Source organism: Ciconia boyciana, chromosome 8 (assembly GCF_034638445.1).
Source record: "Ciconia boyciana chromosome 8, ASM3463844v1, whole genome shotgun sequence".
Taxonomy (NCBI): domain Eukaryota; kingdom Metazoa; phylum Chordata; class Aves; order Ciconiiformes; family Ciconiidae; genus Ciconia; species Ciconia boyciana.
The window spans coordinates 12462209-12479538 of NC_132941.1; the positions used below are offsets into that span (position 1 = coordinate 12462209).

Sequence of the window (17330 nt, forward strand, 5' to 3'; positions counted from 1 at the left end):
TAACTGGGCGACCTATGTACAGGTACATGCCATCCGGCAGATCTAAAAGCAGAGACTTGCCTGAGCAAGTGATTGAAAATGAATGGCTGTAAGAATGAATTAATAGCAGATTTCCAGGAAGAAAACACAGATACGGTAAATCCTATTTCAGGTTATTGTGGACATATCCAGACTTTCTTTTCTTCCTAGTGTACAGTGCAGTTTCTAGTTCAGGTCCACCTGCCCTGTGGAAATGACCGAAGGTTAGAAGTGTTTAAGTGTCGCAGCAAGGTGTTACCAAACTGCTGCTTTTCACATCTTTGAAATAATATTAGAGAAGGTTTATTAGATCACCTGGAAAACCACCCAGAGATATCCAGCAAGAAATGTCTGGGAGAAGATGATTTCCCCTACCAAAGAGAGGTGATAGAAACTATTAAGTAGAAATGGTTTGCCTACTTTTTGGTTCCCGTTTGCTGGACAAGTGCTTCAGAGCGTGGTGAAGTGGGCAGTGACCACACTGGCTTGCACAAGAATGAGGTCTGTTGCTGGCAGTGTTGCCTATGACTCCTTATTCCACATGGGCTGCCTGAAGTGTGCGAGAACGCATTTGTCACCAAAATAGATGACTTTCCTGTTTTTCCAATTTGTTCTGTATCTGGTTTTCTTTCTAGGTGGAGCTAGACTTGAAGGCTCCAGGTAGCCTTAATGTCTTGGCTCTGATTTTAATTTCCTTTAATATTGAATGAGAAGACGAGCTCTCATTTTCCAAGCTGATTATTGGAATCTGCAGGATCATCCTGCAGGATGCCTTTCCCATTTATTTTTTTTTAGTTTTGGCCTTTCTACTCGTAACACCTAAATAAAACAGGAGCTAAACAAGAAGGATATCAGGAATCTGCTTCAAAAGCGTATTTTCAGCTGTGCAGAGGGAAGCGCTTTGCTTTAAAAGGCTAAAAAAAGGCAGTGTTTAAAAGGCTGTGTTTCTGACCCATCTTGTGTTGCCCACGATGAGGCTTCTTTTCTTCCCTGCTGTTTTCACTCAGAACATATTAATTACATTTTTATTATTTTGCCATGGGTGAGGTCTCCATTAATTTGGCAGTCTCCAGGTTGAATTTCTCAGCATGTTCTCTGACAGGAATACTCGATGTAGCATCACTGATCTTCAGTGCTTTAAGCACATAGCCCATCAATGTAGCAACGTTTGTGGGGCACTTAGCAGGAGGCAGCAGCGATGCTGTGGTTCCCCGGCGCTGTGCTGGCTTTACTTGCGGTCTGATCTGCTCCCGGGCCACGACGCAGCGTCCGGGGGGTACCATGCTCCTCACCAGCGCACCTCTGCTTCGTGGGACATATCTGGCTGGAGCCTCTCACTGTTGTGTGGTCCCCTGATATTTTTTAGCCTTTCTGAACCAAAACTTTCTCAGGAAATGAAGCCCAGTGGCATGTTCCTCCCACGCACGCACCAGGATCTGAAAACAGACAAACTTTCCTAACTAGCTCATTTCCTAATTAGCTTTTTGGGTAATAGTCCAATAACATAAACAAATAATTAAACAAACTAATTCCCTTCCCCTTAAGAACAAAACAAAATCCCAACCCTTGAAAGCCCAAGTCTGATTTCAGCCATGAGAGAAAGGCTGAGGCTATGGCCTTAAAATAAAATTCCCCAATATGGGAAGCGAACCTGAGAGGGTGACCGGGGGACGGCGGCGCAGCTCACCCCGGCAGCCCCGTGGCAGAGGGCCAGGGCAGCTGGAGAGGTCGGGAGCTGCGGGTCAGACTGGGATGTCCGGGCAAGGTTAAGGAAACTTGCTAAGCACATCCCAGCCCAGTAAGTCACCATTTTTCCGTTGCCTTCAAAACAGTGAGTATCAGTCAGGGGAAAGCCTGCGACTGCCAGGAGAGGGTTTTTTCCAGCTGCTGTGCTAACCTCGATCAGGGCAGTCGAGTGCTCCACCGTATGTTCAAACCAGTCACCTGCTGGAGCATATATCAGGATTTTCTTTGTTCAAGGGTGGAAAAAAGGCGCAGTGTGCCACTATGTTATATTAAATGTGTAGTTTAGCTGTCTTTGATATAGACCAATAAACACCGTGAATGCTTTATGCCTTACCCTTCTGCTCCCCTAACTGAGTGGCGCCTGTAGAGATTAGTGGGTGGCTGGGAAAGGACATCTAGTTTGGGACACACCTGCCAGGGTTGGAAAGATATGGATTGAGAGCTCAGATCTGAAAAAAAAACTGGAGAAGCTGATTACATGTCCTTTTTTTTCCCCCCACCTTTTTCTTAAAAAAAGAGAAACCACAAACACCAGAAAGGCAATCAGGGCACCCAGCTGGGCTCACTCAGCATGCCCCTGCTGCTCTAAATACGAAGGATTAAGGCAGGAGGAGATCCTCCCTCCCAAGCAAGAGACCTATCAGCCATACTGAGAAAAAGGGTTTAAAGGCATTAGGTTGTTTGCGTTTCTTGCGATGAGTTTATTTTTTTTAAAAAAACAAATTTTCATTAGGTGAAACTGATGTGTTTTATGAAGAAAAAGAATCAACCCAAACCAGGCTGCTGAATCACTGTATTTTGTTAAATAGGGGTTTTTTTTAACAGTGGGAGGAAAGAAGAAAGAAAAACAACTGTGAAAGACCTTCCAGAAGATTTAAGTGTTTATAAGTGGGACGATAACAATAAATTGTAGGGTTGCTGGCCCTGTTACAGATGATGCATGTGAAATGGTCCAACAGTTTGTGCTGTATTTTTCTATTTGCAGGGAAGCAATAAGCCGACTGTGTGAAGCTGTATCAGGTACAAATGGAGCTATAAAAAAGCGGAAGGTAAATACTGTTTTAGCTGAACAATTTATTTTCTATATCTGCTTTTGATAAGCTGGATATGTGATTCCCTAACAGGCTTCAGTCCATGCTGGAGTTGGTGCACATTAATCCATCTGAACTTGGTATAACATGAAAGAGTGCTTGTAGCAGGGTGTTTAGCCTGCTCGGTTTGGGGCTGAGGCCATGCCCTACCTTATTTTCTTCAGGATTAATGCTTTGCCCAGATTTCCTGCTCCTACCAGCCTTTGCATTGCTTAGTGCTTTACAAGTTTTAGGTTCTGGCTGGTAAAATGTAGGAGGTCTTTTTGATAGCAAAAGGGAGCTTGTTCACTGGAGGATTACCCGATTGTTATTTATATATAAAAAATTAAACATGACTGAAATGGCAGTGTTTAGTGGGCCCATCATTTATTTAATAACTGGGATGCAGTGAGGGGGCAATGTCAGTGGCTGCCGTTGGGTCGTCCCCAGTGGAAGATACCGATTCCCTTCTGTAACTGTGGGGCTCGGGAGGAATGAACACGCTCCTGAAAAATGAATACATGAGAGAATTTCTTGATTTACTCAGAAACGCTTCATTCCTAGGAAACGAAGCAGAGTTCAGCAGGAAAATTACACGTTCCGAATTACTGAGCCAGCTATAACATTTAGCTCACTGGGAGTTTGCTTTAAAACTTTTTTCCCATTATTGACATAAAAACCATGCCTCTAAGTATTGTATTCAGAGCTGATATTTGTTAGAAGATCTATTTGCATTTGATCAAGCCATTATCCTTGCTCCATTGAAATTCTCAATAAGATATCGTAAAATCTACTTGACCCTGATATGTTTCTGCCCCTGACAGGCTCAGCTGACAGCCTCTTTCTTTTCTTTGTTCAAAGCCTCCAGTGAAGTTTCTGTCTTCTGTACTTGGCAAAAGTAACCTTCAGTTTTCTGGTGTGAATATAAAACTGACCATTTCAACAAGCAGCCTCACTTTGATTAATGTTGACACGCAGCAGGTAAGATACATATAAATCGGTGTCCTTTTCTCCGTGCTACTGTATTCTCCTCCTTTTGTGGCTTCTGAAAGAAAGGCCGAGCGCTTCGAAGGGAAAGCAGCAGCCTTTAGTCTTCTTGTGCATGCCTGGTAAAGCTGAATTACATGATGCCTCTGAATTTAAAAACGAGAGCACTTGGGAGGAATTGGACATGCAGCACATGCCCTTCTTGTTTATGATGGTGTCTTCCCTGGGGAGGGATCTTTAAGCACTTGGCGAACTGTTTCTCTGTGTGTGTCTCTGCCTGTATAGTGCCTAATAAACAAGGCACTAGTCCTGACTGGAGTTTCTGACAAGTCCTGGGGAAAAAAAAGATCAGTATAAATAATGAGTCAGAGCTTGGCTTTGGTGTCGTTCAAAGCTATTTTACAGCTGGGAAATATATGAACATTATCAGTTATACTTTGCAAAGTCTCTGGGCTCCATCGAGATGTGTTCCCGAGAGCCTGGATCTGCCCTGGAACTGGGGTGTGCTCCCTTCTTGGCAGATGTGATGAGGAGCTTTGTGCTGCCCACCTAATTCCTCCATCAGCTGTTGGCTTCAGCTCCCAGCATGATCTCGCCCGGAGCCAGGTTTCACTCCAAGCTGGAGGTAGTTTTGGCTCACTGGCTCTGAGGAATCATTGCACTGAGCTGGTGCCATGCTGAGTGTCAGGCAGCTCTTGGGGTTCCACCAGAGCACAGAGGTCTCCTGTCCCTTGGACCCCTGTGCTAGAAAGGGTCTATGGCACCAGGTTTCCCCTCCTTTCAGGTACAGCAGCAAGGGGCTTCCCTACACCAGGTGAAACTCTGGGGGTTGGCAGCTAAAGTATGGCCCTTTTAACCTGTTCTTAACAGGACTAAAAGCCAGCCAGCCAGATCTGCTTCCAAAAGCACTGATGTGCCCTGTTACTGCACACACAGGTGTGCAGGGCACTGTCTTGAAATTCTTTCTAGGTCTTTTATTACTAGACCTTTGCAAATGGAAAATCCTATTTATTCTATTCTTGCGCTGCTGCCATGTTTCATTGTCTTCCCACCTGCATAATCTATTGCACATGATTTTATAATAAAGAACAGTTTGTCTCCAGAGATGAGGTAGTGTTTGAAACCATGAAAAGTTGATGCTTGATTTGGCTAGTGAAATCTCTACCAGGTAACAGTTTGGTGCTAGTGGTGAGAGAGAATATGATCAGAGTATTGGTGGGGCCTGTTCATAAAAATGCTACCGTTGTATACACTATGCATTTAAATAAATTAAAATGAATTAATTTCTCCAGACTTTGTAAATGCATCCAGTGTCTCCAGTTATTCCCCTTTCAAAGTTTCATTTAGCTTCATATTGACCAGGTTAGAAGTTGGTGGTTGAATTCATTCTGGAAACTCTTTAAGGACGATTAATCAGGGATCTAGGCATTACTAAACATGAATGGGTAGTCTCAAAAATACTCCTATTGTTAGCTCCTTCCTTCACAAATGATATGTGTATGTATTAATGGATTGGGTTGTCATGAACTTAATTGCTTGCTCTATGAAGATATATGCTCTGCTGTTTTCTAATTCTGTGGCACATAAGCACTTTTAACCAGTTTGTCATGCTTTTCAGATTATTGCCAACCATCACATGCAGTCCATCTCATTTGCTTCTGGAGGTGACCCAGTAAGTATTGATTTATAAGATACACTTCTGCAGGTATAATGAAATTGTTATGAGAATAAAAGTACCTGCAAATACTTTGCTTCATCCCTTCCTATCCACAAGCACTAACAGAGTACACCACAATTCTGGATCATGACCAGTAATACAAGACAACTGAGGGACTGAGACTGGAAAGGAGACTTGGAACAGAGACTCAGTGGATCTTTGATAGATCTGTATAGTTACCTTCCCCTCCTCCATCAGTGAGCCTCAGTTCACTCAAAAGCCCCCAGACTTGGGGACCTAACAATAAGAAGACACGAACATAGGAATTGCATCAGTTCTGTGGTCCCTGTAATCAATCCGGTACCTGTCACAAAAGCAGTCAACGCCAGCACCTCTAAATTTTAGATTAATTTTGAGTCAAAGCTCCTGTAAGACAGACATGGCATAACCTTCTTTTTCCTGCAGATACAGGTTTTTCTCCTAGTATTGTAGTCATGAACTCACTGATGTTGTCATGCAAGAGGTTTTCTATCCTCTTCCCAACTCTTTATTGCAATGATTGTCAGCAGGGAATTTGTCATCCATAAACATGCCCTCTTCCCTCTTCAAATCTAAGCAAGCCCAGCCCTGCCAATGTTATGAATTTCACACTCCATGTGTTATGAAAACAGTATTTTTTTTTAATCAGTTTTGAATTTTCTGCCCTTCAATTTTGTTAAATGTCTTCCTGTTCTTGTGTTATGAAACAGGGAAAGCAGAAGGCTCTGGGTCATGCTCTTGATAACTGGGGTGGAAGCCATATCCAGCTTTGACTGGAAAATGAAAGATATGCCTCTCTGGATTTAGGAGCAGGCAAGGGGAAATAGCTGGGAACCATCCCTATGTGGCTGACGGATCTTCTCTGGAGGGCCATGTGGGTGATGTAAGGAGCCCAGCTGCTCTGCTCTGCTCTGCTCTGCTCAGAGGGATGCTGCCCAAGCTGCCTGAGAACAGGAGCTTTCTGGAGCTGGGCTGGGAAGTGGGGAGGGAGCATGTGTGCAGGCTCTGCGCCGTTGGTCCTGCACCCAAGAGGGAGGTACTGCATGAGCCTGGTGCCCAATTACTACATCCTTAAAGATCCCATTTAATGGTTAAGGCATTTTAAGACTCTGAGTTGTCCAAATTTCACCTTTAGATGCCTGTGCTATCCTAATACACCTAATACACTGCACAATACAGTCCCTGGGTCTTGCAGACCCTTCCTGATACGGATTTCCAAGCAGCTCCAAGAGCTGGTACACTGTTGTGCTGAGCATCACAAAGCTTCATTTCCAAATTCCAGTTTTCTTGATAGTTAAATGATTTAAATATGTCCTCAAGCTGACTTGTTTTTGAAGTATGCACCATGTGCTAGATGCTGGCTGTCTAGTTTGTCTTTAACATTTCCAGTGTTGAAAATCAGGGATGTATTTTCAGATCTCTGCTCAGGGGTTTGGATGGGTAATTCTCCAGGGCTTGTTTACCTTTTTAGTGGTGTGTGGGGTTTTTTTTTTTTTTTTTTTAATATACTGCATTGGTCCTGTACGGTGCTTCTGATGATCCCATCGGATCTCACAGGCTACACAGGGCTGGGTTTGGTCAGTGCTTAATGTCAGGACCACCAAGAGATGTGCTTGCACACAGATGTGCTGCAGGAAATGGGCTTGGTGGTGCAGCTGGTGACAGTTTTCTTACTGGGAGAATATGTAAAATGGAGGTCTTGCTCAGCGGTGGTAACTATAAATCTAATGGCACTTCACATAAGGGGCAACTTTGGTGGCTTGTTCAGGTAATTTTTCCAAAATACCCTTTACATTTAAAAAGGGAGATAGTTTCCGCAGGACATGTCTCTCCACCTGCCCCCATATTCAGGGTCTAAATGCAGTTCAGTGTTGCTCTGCACTGTTAAGGAATAGTAATATTCTGCCTGAGAATAAAGCCTTATTTTATGGCTTTATTTTAAAGCAAAGTCATCCATGCATGTACTTAAACATTACAAAGATATAAAAATAGCAGGTACTGCTCCTGTTACTTTCGTTTCTAGTTGCTCTCTAGATCTAATTTATTTTAAAAGTGTATCCTAAAATATTTATGAACTTTAAGAAAAACCTGAAAGGAAAAGGAAGGAAATTGAGTTCACTAAATGCATAAGAAATATTTAGCTTGCTTTGTTTTAATGATATTAACTTTGGAGATTTTAAAAAAATTATTTAGGTCAAGTTCTGCTGGCCCTAAGACCTGCCTCTTGTGTCATTCATTGTGAATTATTAAATGATTGTTCTTGTGCATATTGCAAATGGGGGCCTTGTTTCCTGCCAGCTGATTGCGTCTTCCCTCAAGAGAGCCATGCCTTTAAGCTGTGAATTGCATTTTCCCCATCCCGCCTTAAAGATCCAAAATAACAAAATGCATCTTTAATAATTAAAAGAATGTTATTCATTACCTCACCATTTTTACTATAACACTGAATTATCAAGCGACTCTTTGCTTTTGCAGTGTGACTAGAAATGTTAATTTTTCTATTCCAGTTCCCTTTTCAGTTTCACTAGAAAAAGCCAGGATTATTTTAATGTTGACTGGAAAGAGAATCTGAAACAGACAACTGATTATACTGAAGTTGTCTGATCTCAGCAGCAGCCTTGAGGTCCAGAGTAATATAACCTGATCGTAGCCAGACTAAAATCAGGCAGCAGCAATTGAGATCAGATACATATTATATTCTGTGGTATTTTAAAGATCAACGTTTTTCTAAGATGCCTTCAAAACTCAATCTTCATGCTACAAATTGGGAATATTCTAACTTGTGCTTTGCAGTATATTAGCATTATTTTATCTTCCACTGATATGGATAAGGACTGTCCCAGCTAAAAGCTGTGACTGGCAGTCACGCAGCTCTAATGCGTGACATGGGAGAGGCTTCGAGCTCCGTGGGAGCAGCGGAAGAGAGCAGCGTTGCCTGCTGATGAGGCACCAGTTGTGTTTCTGCTCCTGTTGCATAGTTTGGCATTGAAAACACAGTTTATTGGAGATCCAAAGAACGCCAAATGGTCTAGTGCATTTATTACAAGAAAAAGGTTCCAGCACAATTACTGTGTCGATAGCCACCAGCACGTCACTGATCTTTCCCTCAGCCCACTTTGCTAGCACCTCTGGTTGTTTTCCCTGAAAGAAGCACGCTTTTTAAAGCTAAAAATATATCTCTCTGTACTCAGCTGCTTTGTTGTGGTGGTAGGGTTGTTCATAGTGATAATTTTAAAGACATTTGTCATCTTCTTTCCTATAGGATACAACAGACTACGTTGCATATGTAGCAAAAGATCCTGTTAATCAGAGAGGTATGGAAACAGTTTTCAGATTGTTATACATGTTTATATGATTGCTTTATCTGTACCAAGGAATTGTTTGAGTTTTAAAATAAGAAAGCTAGTGAACAGCTCAATATTCTCTACAATTTCTGACTTCCGTGTATGGATATGGGTGATGGTATGCAGGCTGTGGCTTTAAACATCATACTCTTTGTGCCACGAAGTGAGAATCTATAGGTCAGACTAGAAGTGAGAATCTGCAGGTCAGACTACAGCTGTACTAGCTGCTGGCTCCATGCAGGGGTAGGAGCCTTCCCAAGCTGGCCGTGCCTGGGGAGGAAGGGCAGAGCCTGGAAAAGTGGGCGGCTGCCCTGCTCTGGCACAACTTCCAGATGAGGTGAAAGGTAGTGAATGTTGCTGGAAGGCAGAGTGGGGTATATACTCAGGTGTATGAGACCTTCCCTCTGGAGGCTGACCCAGGGGATAAAATCCCTTTTGCACTGCTCTGATTATTTGCCTGCAATAGAAGAAAGACTGGCCCTTGGCTTCTTTCATGCCAGACAGTTCACAGAGCAACACTGCCAATGGCTATAAAGTTGGTAGAGTAGCAGCTCGCAGGAGAGCTTACTCTAAGGTGCTGTGGATGGCTCAGAAAATCAGGATGAAAATCTGGAGAAGCTAGGCTGCAGCCTTAACAGTCTGGCCTCCTGCCTCTCTGTCGCTCCATCACCTGCACTGCTATTTTGACTAACTTAGGGCACCCTGCAGGTTCAACAGTAGTCCCAATATTGAAGCCGAGATGTGCAGAACTCCTGTACCCTGGCAGCCTGCTGGCAGCTGGCCCAGCACCATCCCTGAGTGCTATCTCATGGTGGCTCTGCCGAGGGGACAGCCGGTCCTGGGCACACGGTGCTTGCTGCTGGAGTGAGTTTCCTGAGGTTGTGCATGAGAACAAGGACTGGTGGCAGGAGCATGGTCTTGCCCCGAAGGAGCCCTGTCCCAGGCTGCCAGAGCCACCCACACTTCTGTTTCCATGCTGTTTCACATGAAAACTGCACGCTGGCAGGGCTGGTTCTCTCCCCGGCTTCTGCTTGCTGCTAGGCAGGGACCGAAAAGGAGATAGAGGAGCACTTCATGCAGGAAGCATCAATGGAGAGTTTCTTTTATTGAGGCATAAGTTGTTACTATGATTACAAAATACCTAGAGCAATTTCCTTAACACATCAAAAATCGCAGTCGGTATAATGTCCTAAAGCTATCTAGATGCATAACTTCATGCCTAGCTTTTCTGCTGTAAGCAATATAGCTTGTGTTTCTATTTTCTAGTATAAAGTGGATTTACTTAATTAAAGTAAGGTGTCTCTTTGCAGCATGCCACATACTGGAATGCCCCAATGGGATGGCGCAGGAGGTGATAAACACCATAGGGCAGGCTTTTGAGCTCAGGTTCAAACAGTACCTGAAGAACCCATCCAGCCTGGTTACGTCTAATGAAAGGTCAGAACATTCTCAGTCACTTAACTGGCAGTTTTCTTCTCTTTAGTACTTTTCAGGAAAACAATATACTCTGAAGTGTGATCCATAAATAAGATGCTTTGGATATGCTTTCTCGACATGTGCTAATTGTAGTATATGTTGTATGTACAGAGTATAATAGACCAAAATTAGCTTATTCCAGTAAACTCCATTGATTTCGGTGACATTTGTACAGGTGCATAACAGCATAGAATTCAGCCATATTGTTCCTTAGCTAAAACAGCCTTATCTTAAATGATGCAAGTAAGTTGAACAAATGTTCAAATTACTCTGCCCAAGTAAGTTCTGCTCTATGAATACAGCACACAAACACACTGAGCTCAGCACTGACCCATGCCAAGTTTAAGCTCACTGCAGTTGTAGAAAGTGTGTGGTGAGGGAAAAAAAGCAATTCACCTTTCTGCTGTTCTGCTCACATCCTGCACGTTGCTCAAAATATAGGGCCTAGATTAATTTTTGGACCACAATTCTCCATTTTAACTACTCTTTTTCCATTGCACTGGGGACACAATTCTTGATCTAATTTATGGCTTTTCTCACAGGTTAGCCATGCCTATTTTTCTCAGTCTTGTCTTTACCATAACACCAAATTTGATCACTTGCTGCCTCCCATGAGTAGGTAAATCTGTTAACACTGCTTAACTGCATCCTGAGCACCAGGAGTTGCTGTGCAGGCATTGTCACTGCTACAGCACCTGATGCAATGCAACAGAACCGGTTTTATTATGTAACAGCAGCCCCAGCTCCAGTTTATATTTATTTCATTGTATGTAGTGGTTCTTGCCCTTCCACTGCTAATACTGGTCTGTTTTCCCTGGGGACAATAACCAGAGGAAGAGCCTTTCCTATGAAACTCTGCTAGGTTATGCCACCAGTAAATCAGAGGAAGGCAAGATGGAAGAGGCTAATTAGATTTCCTCCTTGAGCCTAACCCTCAGCCAGCCTCGGAAAACAGCCCTCAGGCAGAGAAGTCGGATATTGCTGTGTGAATGAGTCACCCACTTCCAAACTACTATGAATCACATAATCAAATACTTGCACTGCATATCACATAATCAACTACTTGAACTTTCCCTCTTTCCTGCTCGAGGCCTTTTATCCAATTATATTCTTGTTAAACAGAGAAGTAAGATTTGAGATGAGCTTTTTATTTTGGGACCGGAGACAGTACAGGAAGCACCTAGTTGTTTTGCCATGTATCAGCTGTACTTTTAAACTATCATCATTCTGGTTTAGCTCAAGAAAAACATTGGGCGCTCTCCTTCATGTCATTCAGTGTTTTCTTCAAGCTGAAACAGAACAGTTATATTGATTATGGTTATTAAAATCAGTGTATGTTCCAATCAGGAAAACTACTTGGGTTTGTTGGTAGCAATATTTGATTTTCTAAAACAGTTGCAGGCTTGTCTCAATGCCACATTTTAATTTTCTCTTGGAAGTTGTGTCGTGTGTCGTCCCCCCCCCCCCCCCAGCAATCCCTAGATTTATACAGATGAGACAAGAAGCCAGAGGAACTAGTTTTATGGTCTACATTTTGGACACCTTCATGAATGATGCATTGGCACTCTTCTCTTAAAGTTTCAGTAGGTGGCTCTTTATATTTTCAAGGCAAAGAAAAGGGATCTGGGCTGCCCGGTGCCAAGAAAATGACTGTACCTCCCTGCACCCCAAAGTGTGATGACTCTATTTTTAATTCAGGAAGAAGTAACTGGAAAAATAAACAGCTCTGAAAGTTCAGGCCCAAAGCCCTTTACAGCCTCCATATGGCTAATCTGTGTATTGTGCGATGCACAAACACTGGGGATGTTTGCATACACTAGAAAGCAGTTGATTACATCAGTCGCTTTTTTTTTTCCATATTTTTTCAGCGAGGCAGCAAATGCTAATGGATCAGCTGGGAATTCACAGGAGAGGGAGGATCATGAATATTACAACGAAATTCCAGGGAAAGAGCCTCCCACCGGTGGAGTGTTAGACATGCGAATGAAAGTGCAAACAGACCAAAGGGCTAACTGTCTTATACAGTGCAAAAAGCAGTATTGCTTGGTAAGTACATCATCTTCTGGGATAACTTGTCACTGCCTATTATGGGAATGAATAATAAAGTGTTACTGTGGTGTAAAGCGTGGCATTAACATCAGAACCAGGTCCTGATTATCCTGGGAAAGGGTTTTTTAGGCTAGATTTAATGATGTTTAGTACATAATTGAATCCCAAAGCACTTTCTGAGCATTAACTGGTTTGTCCTTAGAGTACTTTTAGGAGACCAAGTAATACTCCCTTGTTCACTCATTATCTGTGAGAAGAAAATAGATACAGATTTAAATGGCTTGTCTGTGAGAACATCTGCAAAATCTGGGACCTCCTGGCTCCTGATTCTGTGATCTGATAAATATTTCATCCTGTCCATTATGCTTTACAACCTATAGATACAACATTGACTGACTGCAATGTATATACAACATTAATTACCATTGGAGTGTTTCAAGAGGCTCTGTTAAATCAGCCAGAGCAGCAAAAGATGCATGTATCTGTGGCTCTTATCTGGGATAGCGGGGAATAAAAAACAATAAGTCAGGGAGTAAAACCAGCCGAGTTCAGACTGGCTGCACAAACCTCAAAGCCTGCTGGGCGAGTTCTTGGAAACACTGGTATTTCCCCACTCAGGGAAGCAGGCACCACTGCTTTGCTCAGAGGGAGCGCACTCAGATGTGCCTGCTGGAATCCAGTTGGTGCTGTCTAAAAAGTTGCTGCTCCCATTTGTGTCTGGTGGCAACTGCTCCCAGGTTCTTGTGTGTTCCTGTGCTACTGCTCCATCCATTTTTTGCTTTGTTAACCTCAGCCATACTCCACATCCTGGCTGTGGGCCTAGTGGTCTCTGCCTCCCCAACAGTTCTCTAAAAAGGTGTTTGACTACATCCTGAGTTTGCATTTGAAGCTCGCCAGAGTTGTTGCAAGGAGTTACCCTGCAGCATGTAAATGCAAATGCCTTTTTTTCCATGGGGTGTTACTTTTTGTTTTTCCTTTCAGTTCTGCTGACCTTCTAGTGCTGCTCAGACAACTTGGTGACCTTTTCACTTTCAAACCATGATGTCTGTAGTTATTTCTCCTTGTTTTTATTGTAAAGAACATTTGTAAGAAAACCTGAACTTTATTACCTAGGAGTTATACTGTATATATACTAAACCTTAGATATGTAACTGGGCAGTTAACTGTCTCTGTGAGGTTGGAGTATGTCCAGACATGATGCCCTGTAGAAAGAAGAGTATCAGCATGAAATATTATTTGAGGAGATAGGAATTTTTTGGTGAAGAAGATATGTTTAGTTACCTGTATCCCAATTAACTGGTGCATGGATGTTTTAAAGTTACCTGAGGTTTCTAAGGGACTACTTTATGTGACTGTTTTTACAATTTTTCTACAGACAGGCAGCCCAACATTCATCAATATATATGAAAATTGCCCAGAAGAGAACAAAACTATGGGTATGTACTCTGTTTTCCTTCTCATGCATATGCAGAATTAACCAAGGCAGACTCCCCCTTGGCTGTCGATACAATGGTGAAAAGTGTTCTACTGAGTGGGTCATTTCTAGTTCCCTAGATGAAGGGCAGACAAAAAAGCCTTACAGCTTTTCTAAAGGCCACTAATCTATCTTCATGTCCGCTGGCAGACTTACTCGTTTTACTTGTCATGATACTGTACAGTAGCTCTTTGTTTTATTCTCTTTCATACTCTTTGTTGTTTTATTCCCTTTCATTCCCTTTGAAAAAGGAAGATACTTTGTTGCTTATCAGTCTCTGAAAATACCCCTTTCCCCTACAAATGCTCGATGAGACCCAAACTATCAGCATCGGGTGGTTGTTCCAATGGAGCCTGTGCCCTTGGTTCCAGCATCACTGGCTTCTCAGTGTGACTGTGCCCTTCCCCTGCCTTGGGTGGCTTTGTGCCCGGCATCAATTTGTCTTTAGCAAAACCTGCTTTCTGGGACCCCAGGAGATCACCAGCCTCCATCCCTTTCTGGACGTCCCTTGCCACAGCTGATGCCCTCAGCACATTTCCTCAACTCATCTCTTTCACTGCACAATGAGGTCCTTTTTGAATTCCCACCTGCACCGCTCTAAAGCGATCCATTACACTGTCTGCAGGGGACACTTCAGTTTCTTGTGTTATTTCTGTTTTAAGGAAAGGAGAATCAAATGGTTTCTACAACGAGAGGGTGAACAAATAAAAGAATGAATGAATAGGTCTATGAATAAAACATTTGCTAAAGAGCAAAAATGTGTGCTATTTGGCTAGCTGAAGTGCTATTATTTTCATACCCTGCAGGAGATATTCTGTTAGCCTGTTCCTAGGCTTGGATCCTAACCTGACAGTTGTGGCTTTGGCTCTCCAGACAGAGCCATAAAGTGCCAACCTCCTCCATCTTCCCTGCTCCACCAGAATAACAAGAGAGAGAATGGTTCAGCTTCCCACAAGCTTTTTTTGTGGTGCAGAGGGGAAGGAAAGGGTTTTGCAACAAACAATGTATATGGCTTTTGTCTCTGTAGAGTCACATGTATTAATTTCATTTCAGTCAGTGGGGGGTTTACTGCTGACATTGATTGAAGCAGAACTGAACTAGTGTGGAACATTTTTGAAAACTTCATTCTAACTCATTTTGGATAGTGTACCTTGTGCCTTCTAGACATAAAGAAAAATAAGTACATCTGCCAATTTTTCTTTTCCTTCTGAATGGCTTTAGTGGGATATATAAGAACAACAATGTTCCTACTTCAGCTTTTACAGTTATTTTAACTTGAGTTTAAAAAAAAGAAAAAGAAGGAAATCTGTGCATACTATATACTAATTGCAGGTAATTGTGGTGAAAGATCACAGAAGACAAAAAAAGAGGCAACATTATTGAAGCCTGCCTACAAAACAGATCTTTTTGATGATCCGTGTTACATCAACACACAGACCCTGCAGTCTGCAGTCTGTACAGCCCGCGGTACAGCAACAACACAGATCCATGGGAGCCCACTGCGTCAGGCCAGTAGGTTCCCATTGCAATACCATATCTTTCAGCTTTGAAAAGAGGGGGTCCTGTCATCTGTGTGCATGGAGAAAGATTTTGGTTTCTGCATAAGAAATATAGAAAAGACCGGGGGAAGAAATCCTTCCTGGTTGTTTTTTTTTGCTTGTTAAATTCAAGACAAAGGGGATTAAAGACTAAAAGTAGTGATGGTAAGCAAGCAGAGTAACCTTTCATCTTCTGTAGCTGATTGATGACAATAAATAGTGTTCCACAGGTAATAATAAGCAAGTCTTTAACATGATATGAAAGCTTGGGACTGCACCATACCTCAAGGAAGAGGGTTCTCCTGTATGTTCAAGATCTTAACCGCTCTAAGGTGGAAGTGGCCTCAGATGCCTTTGTTTCACAGGCAGTAGCATGCAAGGTCACAGTGGGATTGTTATGACCATCTTTTCTCAATTCTTGCATAAGAATCTCATCCAATAATTTCTAAATCAAACTGTTTGATCAGTAGTATCTGTTAAATGTATGTCAAATTAAGTCTTGATTTACAGACTCAAAGTGGTCGATATCCATTAAATGACAATATAGTTGCTACTGATTGTCCTCATTATTGAAAATACTTTATTAGCTTTGCCTTTTATGGTTTCCCACTGAGTGTTTTCTCTGTCAGAGTTGGTTCCACACAAAAAAGTGGGCAAAGGACTGGACAGAACTACAGTAAAGGAAAGCTGTGACCACTGAGACATTTTCAACCCGGGGCTGTATTATGCTCTAAAAGGAACTGGCTATATCCTGGGGAGCCTTAGGTTGCACAATTCCATTGAAGAAGTGGTATCCTCTTATTTTCCTTAGAAAAATCCTGCCTGTGAATCATTTGCAGTCTGACTGGCTGTATCCCAAACCACCCAGTTTTGTTAGTACATTCAGTAATTGTTTGTTTTTTTCACAGCAGATGCATCATGCTGTAATCCTTCCCTTCTGGCTACGTTGGCCATGTTGTCTTACATTCCTGCACATAGCTGGAGCCACTCAACATGACTCTCCCAATGATCCGTGACAATCTCCTCAGAGCTTGTTAAGAAAGAAGGAAAAACTAGATCTTAAAAAAAAAAAAGTGGCTGAAAAACAACAAAAATCTTGTTTTTACAGGGAAGATTTGACTTTTTAATACAACCAAAGAAATACAAACTCAAAACAGTAGAGCATCAGAAAAAATCCTGTTTCCAATCCCTGTTGCTTAGCGACCCAAGGCTTTCCCATCTAAGGTATGGGAGGAGATGGTGTGATGATTTCACCTAATGCACTGGAGGGTTGTGAGCATTCATGTGTGCATGTTATTACAGACTGTAAGGTTGGTTTGATCACAGCTTCAAGACTGAACCATTTGAATTTTTTAAAAGCTATAAAAAATATTGTGTCTCATCCTTTTAGGATGAAGTTCTAGGTGAAGTGTCCAATACATTCCCTTTCATTTTATTTTAGAGTTACCAGAAGCTGTTCAGCAGAGTGCCACAAGCAACACAGCTGGTCTCTGTGTTCTGTCACAAATAAAGCAACAGATAAAGAATGAAGATTGTTACCATGGCAAATTAAACAGGAAAGCAGCAGAGAGCCTCTTAGTCAACGATGGGGATTTTCTGGTGCGAGAGAGCACAACGTCACCTGGTCAGTATGTCCTCAGTGGACTTCAGGGAGGGCAAGCAAAGCATTTGCTCTTGGTGGATCCTGAGGGCAAGGTATGAACACTTCATATACTGAAATTTCAGGGCTGCTCAGATATTTCAGTCAAAATGCCTGGGTGCATTCCAGGAACTGGAACTGATCTGATTCCATCCAGGTTAATTTAAATTTAGTCACTGACTTCAGTAGGTTTGAAAGTTCAATTCAAGAACTTATAAGCACCGAAGTACCATGGAAATAGAAGTGAGGTACTTAAATACTGTTGTTAGTCCAGGTGCTGATAATTAGTGTAT

The 17330-nt window shown here is 42.4% G+C and overlaps 1 protein-coding gene across 3 annotated transcripts in view; it reads left to right on the plus strand.

Annotated features, from left to right (window-relative positions):
• SHC4 (SHC adaptor protein 4) overlaps positions 1-17330 on the plus strand; it is a 35562-nt gene that overhangs the window by 14654 nt on the left and 3578 nt on the right. The window contains exons 3-11 of one of the 3 annotated variants that reach the window (XM_072870890.1): positions 2750-2813; positions 3696-3815; positions 5440-5493; positions 8780-8831; positions 10172-10298; positions 12206-12383; positions 13762-13822; positions 15193-15372; positions 16840-17022. In XM_072870890.1, coding sequence (XP_072726991.1) covers positions 2750-2813; positions 3696-3815; positions 5440-5493; positions 8780-8831; positions 10172-10298; positions 12206-12383; positions 13762-13822; positions 15193-15372; positions 16840-17022 — 1019 coding nt within the window. Of the gene's footprint in view, positions 1-2749; positions 2814-3695; positions 3816-5439; positions 5494-8779; positions 8832-10171; positions 10299-12205; positions 12384-13761; positions 13823-15192; positions 15373-16839; positions 17094-17330 lie in introns of all 3 variants that reach the window. The other 2 variants (XM_072870888.1, XM_072870889.1) reach the window with 2 other exon arrangements.